This window comes from Populus alba, chromosome 1 (assembly GCF_005239225.2).
Source record: "Populus alba chromosome 1, ASM523922v2, whole genome shotgun sequence".
Lineage (NCBI taxonomy): Eukaryota > Viridiplantae > Streptophyta > Magnoliopsida > Malpighiales > Salicaceae > Populus > Populus alba.
Window position 1 is genome coordinate 9,181,655 of NC_133284.1, and position 19,159 is coordinate 9,200,813.

A 19,159-nucleotide genomic window follows, 5' to 3' on the forward strand; every position below is an offset into this window, starting at 1 on the left:
GATAAGCTTTGATATTCCACAAGTCTTCTTAATTATAAAATCTAATACCACTGGTATCCTTTTCTTTGTTACAATAGCTATACAACATATATAGAAAGAGTGAAATTCCTGAATATTAATTACATGTATTTATCATCATCATATTCCTAAAAAAGAAAGAAAGAAATTCACAGTACCCACATAACGGTGGAATCAGGTTCTCCAAAGGTTAATGTCTCTCCTTATTCCCCTAGTGCGTCACACTATAATTGAGATTAATTTACAGGATGCATGGGACCATGGCAAGGGAATGTTACAGAAACTTTCCTTGAGAAAGAAAGAAAGAAATGGCCAGGTCTGTGAAACAACCGGCAATGTCTTTAGGGTACGTGAGTTGTGGTTACGTAATACAAATCTAAACTCTACGTAGAAAATAGTAAAACACAGACACAAACCGTGAGAGAATGAAAATAAGAACTGATGAAATGTCGTTTTAGGGTTAGATGAATATCCGGGTCCCTTTGCATGGACCCCATCTTGTTTCGATCCATGTCGGCTCATTTTGTACTTGAGTTACTTTTAAATGGGGAGAGAGAGGATCAATCGTTCTTGCCTCGCATCCCCCCCACCAAAAAAAAAAAAAAAAGCAGCTAAGGAAATTAACCACACTCAAAGAAGAGGAAGAAGAGATCAATAACAGATATCTCATAATATGGGTCACCATTCTTGCTGCAACCAACAAAAGGTTAAGAGAGGGCTTTGGTCACCTGAAGAAGATGAAAAGCTCATCAGATATATCACTACACATGGCTATGGATGTTGGAGTGAGGTTCCTGAGAAAGCTGGTACGTATACCTGTCTCTCTCTAGCTGTCTCTCTTTCGAAACTTTGTTTCTTGTTTTATCTATTTATTTCCCCCGGTAATTAAGCTCTGTTCTTGTTTAATACAAGTATAATTGGTTAATTATGCTTGCTCTTCTTTGATTTTGCTGGACATTTTAGGGCTTCAAAGATGCGGCAAGAGCTGTCGTTTGAGATGGATTAATTACTTGAGGCCTGATATAAGAAGAGGGAGGTTTACTCCAGAGGAGGAGAAGTTGATAATTAGCCTTCACGGTGTTGTTGGAAACAGGTTTTGCCATAAACTATATACATTTGACATTTTCAATTACAAGTTTGATGCATAGAGAATAACAATAATCTTCAAATTGGACCTCGTAGAATTCACCAATATTTAAGTCTTGCAATGAAGCGAGTTCTTTTTTCTTACAGTTTTTCAGAAAAGATTATGATAAGTGCTCTCTAAAATAATTTTGAGACTTCATTCCTCCTCTTGTTTTTGGTGCTTATGGGGGGAATTTATTCTTTGTTGAATTTTTAATGAAAACTTGAAAACTAAGTTTTGACATGCGTTTCTACATTTTTTTTTATAAAAATAAGCTAGCTAGAAGCAACCTCATAATTAATGAACGTTTAAATCGTTCTTTAAGCACCCATCAACTGCATTATGGGAGACGTTGAGAAAGCAATATCAGAGGTTGCAATGTATGTTTTCAGTTGAAATTAATACCTGCCTACGCTATGCATAGCACTATCTCGACAACATTAGTTTTCCCTTTCTCTTTCTGTAAGATAATTAATTAAATAATGTTAAAGTTACTTCAAATCCTTGCTTCTCTAAACTCAGACAATTTGACTTAATGAATCGCTTTGTCTGTTGTTTTGTAATTAATGTTTAATCTATATATAGTTTTCTGATAGATTTTATAGCATGCATAGTTGATTGATTGTAGATGGGCTCATATAGCAAGCCACTTGCCTGGAAGAACAGACAACGAGATAAAGAACTATTGGAACTCTTGGATTAAAAAGAAGATACGAAAGCCTTCAACTTCTCCAACCATAACCAATGCAACTACCGGAACCGATCATTCAAGTATAAATTATGCCTCAAATCAGCTAGATTTATTGCATCAAGATTTGACAACAAGGACACAAATCCAAGAAACCCTATTTTCATCTTCAGCTCCCTTATTTATGTTTGACACGAGCACCTCGCTTGATGGAATTGCGGATACTAGTGTTCGCGGAGAGGTTTTCCCTGATTCGGCAAGCTTGAACATGGAAACATGGAATTCAAACCAGCACCATCAAGTTCAAGCAGCACTGCCCCCGCAAGCAACTTTCAGTATTGGAATGGATACAAATTACTTGCCTCCATTGATTGACAACATGATGCCTATTGAAATGCAATCCTGTAGCATGAATGAAGAAGGGGAGATATCATTGGATTGCTTACAAAGGCAAGAGTTGAATATTGAATGGGTTGAATCACAGCAATGCTCAAACTTTCTTTTTTGGGATAATGTTGAAGAATCAGTACTTGGTGGAGAAGAAATTGCACCAAATTCATCTAGCATGGGAGCTGCTACACTCTCTTCTTTCCCTTCATCTCTATAAGATATTTATGATGGTGAAAACTCCCCCCCCCCCCCATCTCTCTTCTCTCTTGATTATCTTTCTATATATAGAGCTTTCAGAATGATCCAGGCTTTTGAAGACAGTTTTCTTTTTCCTTTTTATATATTTCTTTTCTTTCATTTCTACCCCCTTTTAGCTTCCAGAGGTGAGATTGTGAAAATGTGAGGAAATGAAAACATTATAACTGCATAAGTATTCATGCAAGCTTGTTTCGTGTTTGGAAACAGATCAGAGGAAAGAATAAAGGAAACCGCGACAAACCCCAGCAGAGTTTGATCATAATTATGGTGATGTCAATGAGTGATTCTTTCTCTTTTTTTTTTTTCCTTTTCTTTTTCACTTTTCCATTGAATAACATTTCTATTGGATTTCTATGTACATCTTACTCATGACAAGCTAATACATTGAGAATTTGACCGACCTTGCATGGTGAGACTCCGTAGAGTTAATTTCAAAGATTTTTTTCTCATTTTTTTTCCATTACAATATCATTTTTGTTTTTTTTGTTTTTAATTTAAAATAAAATAAAATCATTTTAAATTGAGCAGATAAACCAATAACCTACTTATTGAGTCAAATGTCGAATAATTATATAATTATAATCATATAACACAAAAAAATCACTTTTAATTATTGTGTAGTGTAGCACAATGTTCAATCCAATATGTATTGACGCCTTTATTGAAAAAATTAATGTAAAATGATAAAATTAAAAATAAAATTCAATTAAAAAATTTGTCGAGTCAACTCAGGTTAACATGTCAAACTAAGATCTTGAGACTAGAATAGCTCCATAAAAATCAAATCAAAACAAATTATGAAACTTAATTCGTAATAACTTAATGTTTGAAGGATGAAATCTAAAAAAACCAATAAAATAAAGAACATAAAAAATCACTTGAGTCAACTCAAGTTAATCAAACAAACTCATGAGCTGAGTTATGAGACCAGAATAATCTCATAAAATTTAAAGAAAAACAAATTATAAAATCTTATTCATAATCAATTCAGTATTGAATGATAAAATTAAAAAAATAATTCAACTAAAATAGAACAACAAAAACTCTCGAGTCAACTAGTCTAACTTGTATCCCATGTCTTAAGACCATGTTAATCTTATAGAAAAAAAAATGAAACTCAATTCTCAATCAATCGAATATTGAAGGATATATATATATATATATATCAAAGTCAACTCAAATCAACCTTTCAAACCCAAGTCAGGAGAATAGGATAATTCTATGGAAAAAAAATAAAAAAAATTATAAAGTCTAATTCTCAATTAACTCAATATTAAAGGTTGAAATTGAAAAAAAAACAAAAAAAACCCCGAGTAAAGCTACCTAACCCATAAAACTCATGAATCAAGTAATGAGTCCGTGATAACCTCATAAAAAATAAATCAAGAAACAAATATAAAGCTCAATTCTTGATCAATTCAATTTTAAAAGATGAAGTTAAGAAAAATATTAACTAAAAAAAGATAAAAAATGACTCGGCCTGAGTCAACATAGTTAACCCGCAAAACTCGTGACTCGGGTCATGAAAATAGGACAACTTCATAGAAAAAAAATCGAAATAAATTATGAAATTCAATTCTTTGTAAACCTTATATTGAATTATGAAATTAAAAAAAAAACTAAATATAAAATTAAAAAAAAAATATATCCTTAAAATTTTAAGTACCAACATGAAAAGGTTGTTTTCATTGTAATATATTAAAATATTTGATAAAGAACTGTTGTGATACGGTGGGAACAAAATCACTTAGGAACGTCATAATTTACTATTGTGCCATTTGATGTGAGCAGAATGACTTAACTAAGTGATAATTTATTGTTGTGTCATTTGAATTAAAATTCTCATCAAAGACATAACTTAAATTAAATATTTTCTTTAAAATTAAATTAAATTGCTTAAAAACATAAATTTTTCTTTGAAAAATAAAAAAATATCATATATATATAAATTGAAAAAAAAAAAACAAGAATCAATATATTACATAGTTTTTTTTTTTAATAAATAAAAACACTAAATAATTTAGCTAACAAGCGTAATAGTAATTAATGTGCGTGTATTGAGGTAAACTACACTATAGATATTTTATAATTTTTAAATATTTAAAGTTATTTTTATCTCTTAAATAAAATACGTAGTTTTCCATTCAAAATACCATTTCCATGCCTTTTAAAGTGGAAACTAACATTCATTCAACCAATTTTTATAAAACTCACGCTACACTCTTAAGCAATTAATTTTTAAAATACTTGCAAGATTATGGGTTTAAAGTTGGGCCAATATGTAAATAATAGAATTAGTCATGTCTTGCTTTTTGCCAGGGAGATCTGCAGTAGAGATCGAAATCACATGAACCTCCACATTTTAACCCAAAAACTTAGACTTTCGAGTTATGAATCCATCTTATATATACAAGTAGTTGAATTTCCTCACTTGTTTTCAACGAGGAATAGTTCCATTTACATGTGCACCGGACAAATCTCCGAGTGTGATAATCATCGTTTCGAGTGCTGCTGCAATGCTATCAAGAACTCGTCACTCTTGTAAAAGCCTGCTAGTCATCTAGCTACGAGTCCTCGCATACCCTTTCCTCCCAAACCTAGAAGCCATGGCGAATTATCTGTCCGACTAGATCTCTCTGCAAAGTCATTAATCCATATTTAAGCTCCCCATGTTTCTTTTTCTTTTCAGGATGAGATAATTAATATATACTCATACGTACCTGCACCTAGCAGTTACTGACAGTGATATTAATACACAATAATTACATGAAAACTATTAACTAAATCGATTACAGGTAGGATCAGACATCTTTCGACATTTTAAAGGAGCGAGTGATGACGTTGATATATAAAGCTATTATTGATGACGCCGTCGTATTGGTTTTCTTCCAAAGATGACGACAACTTTCATAACCATACATACATATATGTATCTGGTTATCGTGAAATATTCCTTGTCGATCCTTCAATGGTTGCGCGCAGGCCTGCAATTAATCTGTGGCTCGTTTACAGGTCATATATAATTCTCAATCTCAAGAGAAGTTTGCTTTCGATGTCTTTTCATCATCATTTCTCCCATGTTCAGTCAGTCTGTTCAATCAGTGTGCCGAAACTGCAACATCTAATAACAGTAATAATAATTATACAACAACAATGCAGCAACAGCATTGATAATAATACCTAGGCTACTTAATCATTGTACGTCGTAATTAATTAATTGCTTAAACTTGTTTATGCAACTAACCACCAACGTTCCTTCAAATCTTCTTGCTAAATTATCAAGACACTTTAATGATTGCATCTTAATTTATTAACAGTACTACTGGACTCGTAATATTGCTCTGCGAGAGATCCTGCATGGTTTCCTTCTTGTGTTGGGGTTTGGCTAACGTGAACCCCTTTAAAACCGATTAATCTTTTATTTTTTTATTAAAAGAACTAGAATTTTGTCAAGTTTTTTTATTTCAAATTAATTATTTTCTCAAGTTTCAATATCAGTGGTTGAGGATCCTCGAATTTGTTGGAGCGATGGTTAAAGAAAAAATGGTGTAGATGTGTCAGCCATGTAAGCAAAGTTTGAAACCTTGTTCTAATTAGATATCAGCTTAAGCATCTAATAATTGCCATTAAATATACTCATTTTCAATTGATTTTAGTTTTTTTTTATTCTCTCCCTCAATCAGGTTAGCTTGCTTGTTTACAGGACGGACAAGATGTCACAATTTTTTTTTTTAAAATGGATTAATCATTAATGTATAGATAATATTATTTAAAAAAAAAAAAAACAAGGAATGCTAAAACATCCTGACGTAAGGCAGGAAATCACTAGTTTCCTCGGTCTCATCATTAATGGCCCCTTTTGAATTTTCAAAATCCGTATAATACATTTTGCCTAGCTAGTTACTTTTCTCCATTTTATATTATTTAAAAATCTAACAAAATCTATGAAAAATAATAATTTAAAATTCTGAATTAACTGTTTTTATTCGATGATAGAGTGTGCTTAGATTAGCTCGTAAATTAATCAAGATTAATTTTTCTTTTTAGAATGATCTCAAAATCGCTCTATAAGCAAACTTAGAGCGTGTTTGATAGTGTGGTAACGGTTGCTTTTCAAATAACTTTTCGTGCCGAAATACATGCCAATGATATTTTTTTATTTTTTAAAAATTATTTTTGACATCAGCACATCAAAACGATCCAAAAAGTATAAACCGCACTCAATTTTAGCAAAAAAAAAAATTAAAATTTGATGAAACGCAAGTACAAACACAATGTCAAACGGTGTCTTAATGTGAGAAAGAGTGGGTATTAATAATTGGACTACACACGTGACCATGTAGCTTGATAATAATATTTCCTGGAATGTTTCTCAGAAAATTAATCAACGGTGAAAATTGCCATTTAGGCCCATTTCAATATATTTTGCCATTTGAGCTGTGTACTACAATGCTGAGGCCCATATATTTTATTATAGTGAGTCGGCCCATAAAGACCCGTAGCATAGTCCAGTTGAAGCTCAAACTATGAATATAGAAGAAACACAACCCAGAAGGCATGAACCCATAATCGGCTAGGTTTTTTTGAATTCGAGGAAATTCTACCTTTCAAAAGTATATTTTATAATTTGAAAAGTGTATTTTATAAATTCAGGTGAGCAAGTAAAACTCTGGTTGTTTCAGGCTCTTACAAGAGATGCATGCTTTGATTTAAACTCAAGACTTGTTGTGCAAATCTCGAATCCTTTACTGGGCTATCTAACTTAGTTTTCTCTTTAACAGACTAAAAGAGACAATATTTTGCGTTTTAGCCATACCCATTAATTGCTATTTGGGCATCAAAATACGGAAGAAATGCAGCGTATCTGGACACTGGTAAGCTAAGCATGTTCCTGGAAAGGCAAAGCTATAAAGATTGCTATCATGCAATACCTGCCAAGAAAAACAAACACAGGGCGTGAGGGGTTGAGAGGCAGAGGCACATAAATCCCATGACCCGACAACCATCAAATCCTTAAAGCAGCTGGTTGTCACCGCTAGAGCGATATGTGGATATGCTCTGACACTTTCTAGATAGAGAACACGCATTTACGTTGTTCTTAAAGTGATTGCTGAGGAGGTTGATGATCACATAATGACCAAGACAAATATGAATTCCAATGTGTTGGATTCTGATTGGGTGTTCTCTTCTCCTGACAAGGAAATTCTACTCGGTCTTGAGAAATAATTAAGTACTAGTTTTGGCCCCGTATTTCGCAGTGGGTTGGCTAAGAAGCTAACAATTAAATAAAAAATATGAACATTGTTTTTTCGCCTGCTTCATTGTGATAAAATATTTGAAATAAAAACTAAAAACTTGATTAGTATATTAGATAAGATTAATTAATTATCATAAATATTAATAAATAAAAAAAGTTGGTGTTATTTCTTCAACCTAGCGGGGCAAGAACAAATTGGTCAACCCGTTCAGGTAGCAATATAATTAAATAAAAAATTCATATATTCATCATTTTAATCTTGTTTAACCCTGGTTAAAAGGTGAAATGATAAAATGCCAAGGAGTCAAATAAAATAATAATAATTAAGGGAGTAAAATAAAAAGACAATATATTATATTAATCAAAGTTAACAAGAGATATTTTCAACTCGAGTAATGAACACAATTATAACGAGTTAAACTGGTTAGATAATATATTTCTTTTCTTTTCATTCCCTTTTTTTTTTTCTTCTTAGTTGGGCATTGATTGAGTCTTAATTGACAACTGATTAAATTAAATCTAGAAGTAAGTTGAAAAGTTATAAAAAAAATTGAAGATAAAATTTAAAAAATATCATATTGTTATCGACTCAGGTCAACTTGAATTAACCAATAAAATTTACAACTCGGGTTATGGACACGATCTCAATTAGGTATAAATTTTTAAAGATAATTTTTTTAAAAAAGGATGAAAATGCATTTTTTATTATTATTTTAAGTTAAATAAAAAAATTTAATGAAAACAAAGGGTTAAATTGCATTTTTTTTTAAATAAGAGGAAAATTAATTAAACAACTAAAAAAGAATAAAAAAGGCTAGGATGTTATGTCGTAACCTGTCAAAAACTTGATCCGCATTAAGGACCAAACTAAGTCTAATAATATTCTTTATTAAATTTACTATGCACCAAAACAAAGAACATAAAAGAGCCTAGCATGTTTAGGACACTAAAAATAAAAGCTCATGTCCGTGCGTTTGGACTTATATTTTTTGTCTTTTAAAAGAATTAATAACTTGTTGTTTATCCCTTTTTGTTTTTTGTTTTTTAAATAAATAAATGACAAGTGACTTGTTGAAGCAAACAATATGTCATTTGTTTGTCCAGATTCCAGCTACCACAATAGAATCAAGGCGTACTTATTTTTTCTCAAAACTAATCATGTAACAATTTCAACTAAATAAAACATCAAAAACATCTTCAAAACACCTATAAATCAATTTATCAATGTAAAAACCCCCAAAATGGTCCTTAAACACAAAATCAAACCAAGTTTGATTTATCTTTTTTTATTTTGATTTATTTTTAAGTAATGTTGAGGTTTTAAACAACCACCATTAAGTTATTTTCTTCAAATAAAACACATGGATACCAAGATAAATTAATTAGGTGTCTGAAATATATGAAAATGACAAATTTCTCTCTTAATGCTGGAATCTAGTGAAACTTTATTCAATGGAGCAAAAGCTAAAAACAACAACACATAATGAACACATAAATATTTTGAGTGAAATAAGTTGAAGATGTGAACCTTGAATTCACAAGTTTATTCTCTCTAAAATAATAACAATAAAATATGTTTTCTTAGTAAGTTTACAAAACCTTAAATATGCTAGAAATCCTATAAAAAAAAGCAAAGAAAATGAAAAATAAATAATAAATAAATAAAATAACATGGAAAATCACATAAATCATTAAAACCAGCGTTTCATGACAAGATTTTTAAAATTTAAAGATTTGACAGTTGTAATAGTAATTCCATTGCTAATCTAGAAAAAATAGACTCCAGAAAATCCTGTAAAAACTTAAGGATAATCCAACAATTGGATCAAAATTTATGACTTTATTGAGCCATCATTATGATCTAACACAATCATACCTTTTCTTGAACCTACATTTGTTCCATTAGTTTATAAATACATATGTTATGTCATTCATATAATATTTATGGGGTATATCCTTATCTAGTTATCATACAATTATACTTGAGTGCTCGAAATCACTTATTTTTGCGAGTCCGACTACATCATTCTCTCTTATTCACACATTAAGGACTTGAAAATAACAAAAATGAAGTTTTATGTCAAAATTGAATTTATAAAAACATCAGTTCTAATTTTTAAATTTGAAGGACTAAATTATACTTTTCACTCCAACTTTAAACACAACATCTATTTTTAACAACTTTTCTATATTGATCCTCTTTCTTTCAATTTTGTCTCAAGCCAACAAATACAAATCAATTGCCTATTAACTTTGCAATGAAAGGACTTAATTGGTGAAAACAAAATTTAAGGGATCATTCATTTGTTTTAAAGGGCTAAGCCTAGACTCTATGATTCTCGGTCTTGTTTAGAATCTATAATAAAGTCGACTATAAAGAATGGCTTCTCTGCATTTGCCGAGACATTTAGCTATGATGATTGCATATTTAGTTATAGATGATTTTCATATTATTTTTAATTCATTTTCAAATAAAATAATAAAATGTTTTTGTTGCAATTTATTTAATAAAATATTGAAAGCAAAAATATATGAGGTCAAATTTAAAGTAAAGTCCACTCACTTTTATAGTTAAAATTTTATTGAAAATTTTTCTACAACAAAATTTTATTACATTAAACATTAAAATAAATTATGGATAAATAAAAAATTAATTTTAAACAAGTTTTGATTAGCATGTTTTTTTATGAAACATAGTATGCGACTCTTTTTTTATAGTTTATATAATGAGAAGTTGACAAATTACAAAATAAGCCTTAGCAATGTATTTCGGGTTTAACACTTTAACTCACACACGCTCAGCTCGGCACAAGCATAGATTCAGGCCTTAGGTCACAAGCTACAGGTTTAGGCTCCGTTTGTTTGCAGGAAAGTGATTTTTTTTTTTTAAAATGAATTCCGAGGAAAGTAAATTCCTGAAAAGTGAATTCCGGGAAAGTATTTTCTGATGTTTGGAAATGTTATGGAAAATGAATTGGAAAATACTTTCCAGTGTTTGGTTGTGTTATGAAAAATGAACTGGAAAATAATTTATTAATGAATTAAATTTTTTTTCAAGTTTATCTAATATATATAAAATATTTATCACTTACAATTGTCATAACCCAATTTTTGACCTTTTTTATTTTTATTATTAAAAAAAAAGATGATGAAAAATAAAAATAAAATAAATGATTCATAAGAAAATAAAAAAATCATCATATATATATATTAAATAACTTTTTAAAATATTAAAATATCACTAATTACGTAGCACAATATAATTACTGTCTTAACAAATCAAAAGTTTTCCTTTCAAAGAAAGAAAATGTTTGGAGGTTAAAAAAGAAAAAAGTAAGCTTCATTTCACGGACATTCAAACCTCCATAGAAACAAAGAAAGTTCTCTGCTTTTTAAAAAAATTGGGCGACAACCAAACTTTCCATTTTTTCCCCCATTCACTCAGAAAAAAAGAAGCCAAACACACAAAAAAAGAAGAAGCTTTGTTTTATGGCTACCACTAGTACTACTAAAGAGTCTAACAGCTCTGGTTCAACATCAGAGGGAGGAGGAGCTGTTCATCGCCATGGAAGTAAAATTAAAGGACTTTTAACTCATGGAGGTCGTTATGTTCAATATAATGTTTATGGTAACTTGTTTGAGGTTTCTAGCAAGTATGTCCCTCCTATTAGACCTATTGGTCGTGGTGCTTATGGCATTGTTTGGTAAGCTTTTTCTGTTTCTCCGTTTTTGGATTTTTATTCTTTTTTATTGTATATTTGATATTTTGATTGGTTCTTTTAGCTTGTATAGGAAATGGGTTTTGGAAGGTTTTGAGTTTTCTTTTGTTAATGGGTTCTTTTGGTTGTGATTTCTATGGCTAAATAAGCTTTCTTTTATTAATTAATTGAACCTTTTTTTTTTTTTTTTTAATGAAAAAAATACTTCTTTTATTCAATCTGTGCTTGTTGTTGCCTAATTTGATTATAAATTAGGGGTAAATTGCTGAATATTTGTGTAGTCATCTATCTCATGCACACAGGTGTTGCAGGCGTGTTATCGACCTCACTTTGTTTACTAGACTATTGATTTTTAAGGCTAGTATTTCTATTTTCCAAAAAGATCAAGACTTTCCATGGAGGAAGGAGAGGAAAATAGTATCCACAGAGGGACTTCTGAATAGCACCTAATGTATAATTTTGTGCTTTATAAAATGGTCTAGAGAGTATCTGTTGCAATTTTCTGATGTTAGTTTCACTTTGTTTTTCTGGGATCATGATGAATTGTGGGTAAGTTTCACGTTTTATACCATGTAGGAGTGCCAGTTCCAGTTATACTTGTTGGTCAATATGCATTTTTCATATCCTTAATGCGTTTCTGTATGTGCTATATTTTTCCTAGTTGGAACATAAGGTAAATATACCTTCTTGTTCCTCCTCTGCTTGTTGGAAAGTTTCTTCATGTTCATAAATTAGACCAGTTTATTGAGTGGTGGGAAGAGTGGTTCTTAATGTACATGCTCTTATCAGTGCTGCTGTGAATTCGGAAACACATGAGGAAGTTGCTATAAAGAAGATTGGTAATGCATTTGACAACAGAATAGATGCCAAAAGAACACTGAGAGAGATTAAGCTCCTATGCCATATGGATCATGAAAATGTAAGCATGTAATTTACTTGTAAGTTTTGTGGTTTCCTTGCTTGTTTTGCGAGGATTGTTTCTCCCACAGCCAAATCCACAGATACTTGTTGGTCACATATGCTTCATCACTTCTTTCTCTTTTACCTATATTAGTGTGTTCGCTAGTGGTTCTACATTCATCACTCTTCCATATGCCTTTGTTACTCAAGATGTGTTTAGATTTTCACTTGTTTCCTTTCTGCAGGTTATTGCTATGAGGGACATAATACGGCCACCCAAAATGGAGGCCTTCAATGATGTCTACGTTGTTTATGAATTAATGGACACTGATCTTCATCAGATTATTCGTTCCGAACAATCCCTGAATGATGATCACTGTCAGGTTTGGCACCAAGAACAATGTTTTGGCTTTATATCTTGTAACTGTTTTAGTGTTAAATTTGATAGCTTATCTAAGTTCTTGCTTGTTGTTTTATTAGATTTTCTGATCACACAGTTCAAAATATAAAATTTTTAGTCTTTCTTTTGATAAAGATCACAGCAGCAAGAAAGGGAACAAATGGTACCATAATAATTATTAAAACATGGGGATGCTATCCCTCAACTTATTGCAGTATGAAGTTCTTGGTTTTGTTGCAAAGAAATTCAATGAGAACAATTACAGATTTAGAACCTTAAAGCCGCCATCATAACTTATAATCTTTATAAATTAGGTTTCCACTTCTCTTTCTGGTGCTTCTTTGCACAAAGATAAATGAATGCTTGCGTTGACTAAGCTAATGTATGTTAATGAGTTTCTTTTGATTCTGCCTGTTGCTTAGTGTATGGAAGGATAAAATAGCTAATGAACTCAAGATGTTGAATTTGTACTGGAACGTTACCTATGTCAAAAACTGGAATTTTTTTATCTTATTGAATTTTAGGGTAAGTATGTCATGACTTGCTCAAATAACATTGACTTTGACATTGCATGTGGGATTGATAGATTCTCAATGAAACCTTTTGCAGTACTTCTTGTATCAGCTATTACGAGGATTGAAATATGTACACTCAGCCAATGTTCTGCATCGTGATCTTAAGCCCAGCAATTTGCTTCTCAACTCGAATTGTGACCTTAAAATTGGAGACTTTGGGTTGGCAAGGACAACTTCTGAAACAGATTTCATGACTGAGTATGTGGTTACTCGTTGGTACAGAGCACCGGAGTTGCTCCTTAATTGTTCAGAGTACACTGCTGCAATTGATATTTGGTCTGTTGGTTGCATACTTGGTGAGATTTTGACCAGAGAACCTTTATTTCCAGGGAAAGATTATGTTCATCAGCTGAGGCTTATCACAGAGGTATGCCTTTTGGGCCTGGCATGTAGTTATTTTTAGCTGTGACATCCTTTACACCATTTTATGCACCCATATAGGTTTCATGGTTCAGTTGTGCTAGAGTGAAGGCCAATCTGGTTTAATTCCCCTCTGCCCCTGCCACCTCCTCCCTCGCTATTTCTCTCTTCCAAGAATCCTACTTTGATTATAGCTTTCCATATATTTATTAATAATGGATGTGTCAATTTAGATATGAAAATGAACATCAGCGTTCTCTGTGCGTGGTGTCTTGCTAACTGTCGTGAGCCCCAAGATGCTTTGATCTCGTTGTCTGGAAAGAAAAACAGATGATTGGTTTTTGTAACATTTTGTTAGAGCCATCATGCCAAGCACCAAAGTCTGCAGCACTAAATTCTTATTCTAGAAAAACAGAATTGTGATGAAACTAAGGAAGAAATTTTGTTTTTTTATTCAGTGTCACCACTAACACCATCAATTCGTTCCTTTTATTTTTGTCTAAAGTTAATAGGTTCCCCTGACGATGCTAGTCTTGGCTTTCTGCGAAGTAATAATGCCCGAAGATATGTTAGACAGCTTCCACAATACAAAAAGAAAATTTTCTCAGCTACGTTTCCCAATATGTCTCCTGGAGCTGTTGATCTACTGGAGAAAATGCTTGTGTTTGATCCCAATAATCGCATCACTGGTATGAAGAAAGAGTTCAAATTTTACTTTCAACATTTTTTATCAGTGGATTGTAGCTCAAGTACCTTTTGTTTTTACTTGCACTCTAAGATAGTTATGCTTGTCCATGGTTTGCAGTTGATGAGGCCCTTTGTCACCAATATTTGTCATCTCTTCATGATATCAATGATGAGCCTGTCTGCCCCAGGCCTTTTAATTTTGATTTTGAGCAACCATCATGTACCGAAGAGCACATAAAAGAGCTCATATGTAGGGAATCGATGAAGTTCAATCCAGATGCATCCTGTTAGGAGAAAAGGAATATGCTGCAGAAAGATGTTGGGAAATGGAATAGCTTCTTCTTCAGAATGTCATCCATCGTCATTTCCTGGAGAATATGAACACGACATTTGCAGAACCTATAAGCTGAAGTCATTTAATGATCAAGAAGTAGAGCATGACCTCTGACAAAATTGGTTGCTTGATAAAATTTTAACGCCTGAAGTGAATTGCATTGTAAAAAGTAGAGTTGATTTTTGCGAGTACCAGAATTTGGGAATTTGATCTAAGAGCAAAGAAAATATCATATATGCTGTATTGATCATGATGGATCTAATATCTATTTTTTCTCCTCAACAAGTCTCAAATAAAATTGAGAAACTAATAAAAAGTGATTGTTTTGCTTTCTAATGTTGCTGTGTTTTGTAAACCATGGCCCATGCTGATGTTTGCGGGTTTCTTGGTGAACTTGGGTGTTGAAAACTTGCTGCAGAGCAAGCTGGAATCAAATACTTGAAGCTTTTAGATGTTTGAACTTCTCTTAAGATTGGTACTCTGTTCTTTTCTAGTGGATGATTTCAACAGACTCGCAAAAGGAAAATAAATTCATAGAGGGCCGCTATTTTTATGCTATTGTTATACCTATTCCATGGAATTCTCCTGAATACTGTTTTTGTTCCCTTTACTATAAGGTAGATTTACTTGTGTAGCCTGACAGTTTCCATGGATCCTCCATCAAATCATCTCAATACCCAGATTTTTGATTGATATATAAGTCACGCTATATTACCGTCAGAACATACAGAATACATGTTCCAAGGTGCAGATACTTTTCATGTCACCAATGATGCCTCCAAAAGAAAGAGCACGTCTGAACCGCCATATTCTCAACTGGCAGGCTATCTTCTGGAAAATTGCATGCTCCAATCTTACCTGGTCCCTGGTCTGGTAACAGATCACAAGGTTTTGGATTCACTTCACTTGTAATCCCTGCAACATCAGTGCAGTTCCACTGAAGTTTCTTTGAATTTTGTGCGAGTCCAATGGTCACATTAGACATGCAGATTCCAGTAAAGGGATCACCAGCAATGCCCTCTAATCTAGCTGCCATTGTCACATTTTCGGCAACCACGTCTCGGTAATTAATATTCTGAATCACAGGAATTGCATTGGGGTCATAGTTGTTGTCAGGATGAGAGCCATAATTTCCTGTCATCCAAAATACCCATTTCATTGTTTTCAATGTCATCCCTCTTACATATATGCCTTTTACGTAACCTCCTCTTCCTACTGCAGTTTTGATCCTAACACCTGATTCTGAATCGATAGCTGTGATGTCTTCTGCCCTGACATCCTCAATCCCACCAGACATCTCACTCCCCAGTGCAATCACTGCACTGGTGGGTGAAATGCATGTCAGCCTTTTGATCACAAGCTGCTTTGTAGGCATCCCGAACGAAATACCATACTCATCCCAACCACTCTTAACAGCCACACAATCATCTCCGGAGACAATGTAACAGTCCTCAATTCTGGTATTTGTGCAAGAATCTGAAGAGTTACAGAACGAATAGTTCAACATCAGATACATGTTCAAAACTTTTCAGAATATTTCATTCCTGAAAATTTTTGTAAAACAGTGCAAGAATGGAAAAAAACTATTTTTGGCCTATAGAAGGAAATTCAATTTCTACTTGATTACCTGGATTGATCCCATCAGTATTTGGAGACTTCACTGGTGCAAGAATTGTCAACCCTTGAACTACAACATTGCTGCATTTCCATTTTAATTTATCAACGCACGTTCATCCAACAGAATATTTAAGGACATTCATCAACACTAAAGAAGCAAAGAGCAATAGATGCAACAATTAGGGACAAGAAGGAATACCTGCAATAAACAGGATGAACATTCCATGATGGAGAATTCATCAATGTAAGATTGGATATCTGAATCTTAGTAGAGAACATGATTTCTATCAGGTAAGGCCTGGTGTATTTAAGCTCTCCGGCACGAAATTTTGTCCACCAGAGTTCACCCTGACCATCAATAGTGCCGTTGGCTCCTGAAAGTCGAATGTGTTCATAGTAAAAAAAGTGAAGGTTTTTTTTTTTTTTTTTTTTTTAAAAAAAGAAATTACTAGTATTTTACCTGTTATTATAACATCTGTGAGGTTGTTTCCAAAAATGAGACTGCTATACCTTGCACCATCTGCATCTCTTCCTCTACCATAGGATGGTAGGGGCTCTATCAGTGGATATTCACTTTCATCCTGATAAAATGTTCAAAATCCAGGAAATATGAAAAACATAATTCATCATTACTGTGTTAAAATCAACTTATCATTATTGTATAAACATGCAAGCACTAGCTTTGACATCAAAAGAGCTTTGCAAGCTCACTTGAAAACTGGAAATAGGATAAAAGTAGTTTGTCTCCACTCTCAGAGTTTGATCTATGTCCCACGTCTCCAACGATCAAGTTTCATTATTTGCTCACTTAAACACATGTCGTGGATCCAAATCATATGGACTAGCAGTTGAACTGTTAAGCTTGTGAAGCGGGTCATTTTCGATTAGGCACTTTTCAATTTAGGCCCACAATAAGTTTCTACTGGTGGTTGCCAGGAAGTTGGTCCCATTTATCAAGGTGAACTAACTTCAACCAAAATTGTTGTGGCGTTGAAACTCAAGAACATAGAATGTTGTGCAGACCCACTTTTTTTTTTCTTATGAAAATAATAACATCGTGATGGAGAACGAATTAGTAATTAAAACAATTTTCAAAACAAGAGAAAAGAAAAAAGAAGTCTTATGGGCCATGGAAGGAAACAGGACAGCAACTTCGTGTTCTTTAAACAAACTTATGTAGGCTTATTTTGATTTAATCAGTAAGAGGAAAAGAAGTAAATGGAAGAAAGGAAACAAGAAATCAGCAAGTACAATTTACATAAAGAAAAGTCATTGAAAACCTTGATAGATTCTAACCTGAGAAGCAAGAAGGACAGCATCTTTGTCAAGATAAAGAGTGAAATAACTAGTAAGATTGAAACTTCCAGTCAACCATCTTCCTGGAGGAACATAGAGTATGGATCCACCTTGTGAAGAGAACTGGCTCAAATGATCAATTGCAGCTTGAAAAGCCTTTGTGTTTGCAGTTTTTCCATCTCCAACACCTCCAAAATCTGATATTGAAGCACTATGAGCCCTGCAACTTGAAGCTGCATACTCAAAATAATCCCACTTCACAGATTTTCTGCTCTCAACACCAACTGTATAAAGAATTACCAAAACACCAAGTAGTCCTCTGACATCAATCACCTGTTCGTTTCATTCGAGAACATGAAAGCCTGGTCAGAAAAATCATGCATGAAAATGCCCCCCCCCCCTCCTCTTTCACTATAAGCAGAGCGAAGAATATATAAATGGCATCTGAGAACATAATCATACGAAAGGCGAGGCCTTGAGAGTTGAGAACATGCTTTAAAATGTGATGATGCTTAATTTCATTATTTCCATGACATTCAAAATGTTTTACCTTAGATCTTCTTGCACTTGCCCACAACTCCATTGGTGTTGAAAACAAATAGGTGCTTAATTTGGTTTATCTCTGCAGATGCAGATGGGCTACGTCTATATATATATAGATTCAATGTGACTTACGGACTTTGTCCTTGTACAGTTATTTTTCTGAGTGCGAGAAGGTGGATCAAAAATATAAAATTACAATTATAGTCCTGGTCAGATTGCATAAAGTTCAAAGTTTCATTGTCTTCCTGTATGAGAGAAAACTACACTTCTAAGAAAGAAAATTTGTCAATTTTCTTAAACTTGAAAGGACATGTAACCACTGGTAGGAAGGCAAGTCCTCCCTTGAAAATGAACGTAATCCGGTCTTAATCTAAGTAACAAGAGCCTAGCTAGTGGTAAGTATTGACTATTTCTTCTTTATTAGGGAAAAGACGGAGGTGGGCAATGAGCCACACCATTCAGACATTTATTTCTCACCGTGCGTCAACTTTGGTGGCATGGCATGCAAAGTATTTGATAACTCAGAAGTTTTAGTTTCATAATTTTTTTTCTTAAAAAAATTGAATACCTATCTATTTAAAAAGAAAAAAAAAAGAGAGATTGATAGGATGCATCCATCAAATGTATTTGCGGAACATTTTTTAAAAAGAAAAAACGTGTCCCTTGCGCAACATTTTAAGAAATCCGACTGGTTATTCATAGAAGAATTAGGATGCTAAAAGATAAGATACCATGCGTGCCCTATAGAAATTAGAAAGCACATCCACTACCATTATATACCTTCTACTTATGGAATTCTCCACTCTCCCTTTAGTCCCCCATCTCGGCCATTCAAACTCCAAGTTGATTTGAGCTCAAAAATGGCTGAATTCACCTAACTGCGTTTTGTGGATATGGGTGCACATGGCTCCAACTTAAAAAAATAATTTGGAAATGTGGTATAAACCATGTTTTTAAAATAATTAAAAATAATTTTTAAAAAATAAAAAAA

At 32.9% G+C, this 19,159-nt stretch overlaps 3 protein-coding genes across 3 annotated transcripts; 2 read left to right on the forward strand and 1 right to left on the reverse strand.

Moving 5' to 3' along the window:
- The first annotated feature begins 586 nt into the window (after positions 1 to 586).
- On the forward strand, positions 587 to 2,880 carry LOC118033740 (MYB-like transcription factor 4). Its single transcript, XM_035038839.2, has 3 exons — positions 587 to 824; positions 982 to 1,111; positions 1,773 to 2,880. The coding sequence occupies exons 1-3, from the start codon at positions 692 to 694 to the stop codon at positions 2,437 to 2,439; spliced, it is 930 nt and encodes a 309-aa protein (XP_034894730.1). The 5' UTR covers positions 587 to 691; the 3' UTR covers positions 2,440 to 2,880.
- Positions 2,881 to 11,068: 8,188 nt separating this feature from the next.
- On the forward strand, positions 11,069 to 15,048 carry LOC118033738 (mitogen-activated protein kinase 4). The gene is made up of 6 exons (XM_035038838.2): positions 11,069 to 11,441; positions 12,246 to 12,375; positions 12,602 to 12,739; positions 13,366 to 13,698; positions 14,197 to 14,380; positions 14,497 to 15,048. Exons 1-6 carry the CDS (start codon positions 11,227 to 11,229, stop codon positions 14,667 to 14,669), a joined length of 1,173 nt encoding a protein of 390 aa, XP_034894729.1. The 5' UTR covers positions 11,069 to 11,226; the 3' UTR covers positions 14,670 to 15,048.
- Positions 15,049 to 15,374: 326 nt separating this feature from the next.
- LOC118033736 (probable polygalacturonase) lies at positions 15,375 to 18,332 on the reverse strand. The gene is made up of 6 exons (XM_035038836.2): positions 18,176 to 18,332; positions 17,626 to 17,958; positions 16,790 to 16,910; positions 16,529 to 16,703; positions 16,340 to 16,410; positions 15,375 to 16,188 (listed from the first exon to the last, which is right to left on the reverse strand). The coding sequence occupies exons 1-6, from the start codon at positions 18,206 to 18,208 to the stop codon at positions 15,476 to 15,478; spliced, it is 1,446 nt and encodes a 481-aa protein (XP_034894727.1). The 5' UTR covers positions 18,209 to 18,332; the 3' UTR covers positions 15,375 to 15,475.
- Positions 18,333 to 19,159: the final 827 nt, after the last annotated feature.

Excerpts from the sequence above, each read along its gene's own strand:
- LOC118033740 (XM_035038839.2), top strand. The coding sequence starts at position 692 with ATGGGTCACCATTCTTGCTGCAACCAACAAAAGGTTAAGAGAGGGCTT. Across the intron at positions 825-981 it reads TGAGGTTCCTGAGAAAGCTG|GGCTTCAAAGATGCGGCAAG; the intron begins GTACGTATACCT and ends TGGACATTTTAG. Across the intron at positions 1,112-1,772 it reads CACGGTGTTGTTGGAAACAG|ATGGGCTCATATAGCAAGCC; the intron begins GTTTTGCCATAA and ends GATTGATTGTAG.
- LOC118033738 (XM_035038838.2), top strand. The coding sequence starts at position 11,227 with ATGGCTACCACTAGTACTACTAAAGAGTCTAACAGCTCTGGTTCAACA. Across the intron at positions 13,699-14,196 it reads AGCTGAGGCTTATCACAGAG|TTAATAGGTTCCCCTGACGA; the intron begins GTATGCCTTTTG and ends TTTTGTCTAAAG. Across the intron at positions 14,381-14,496 it reads TCCCAATAATCGCATCACTG|TTGATGAGGCCCTTTGTCAC; the intron begins GTATGAAGAAAG and ends CATGGTTTGCAG.
- LOC118033736 (XM_035038836.2), bottom strand. The coding sequence starts at position 18,208 with ATGGAGTTGTGGGCAAGTGCAAGAAGATCTAAG. Across the intron at positions 17,959-18,175 it reads CAAGTGCAAGAAGATCTAAG|GTGATTGATGTCAGAGGACT; the intron begins GTAAAACATTTT and ends TGAAACGAACAG. Across the intron at positions 16,911-17,625 it reads CTGTCCTTCTTGCTTCTCAG|GATGAAAGTGAATATCCACT; the intron begins GTTAGAATCTAT and ends ACATTTTATCAG.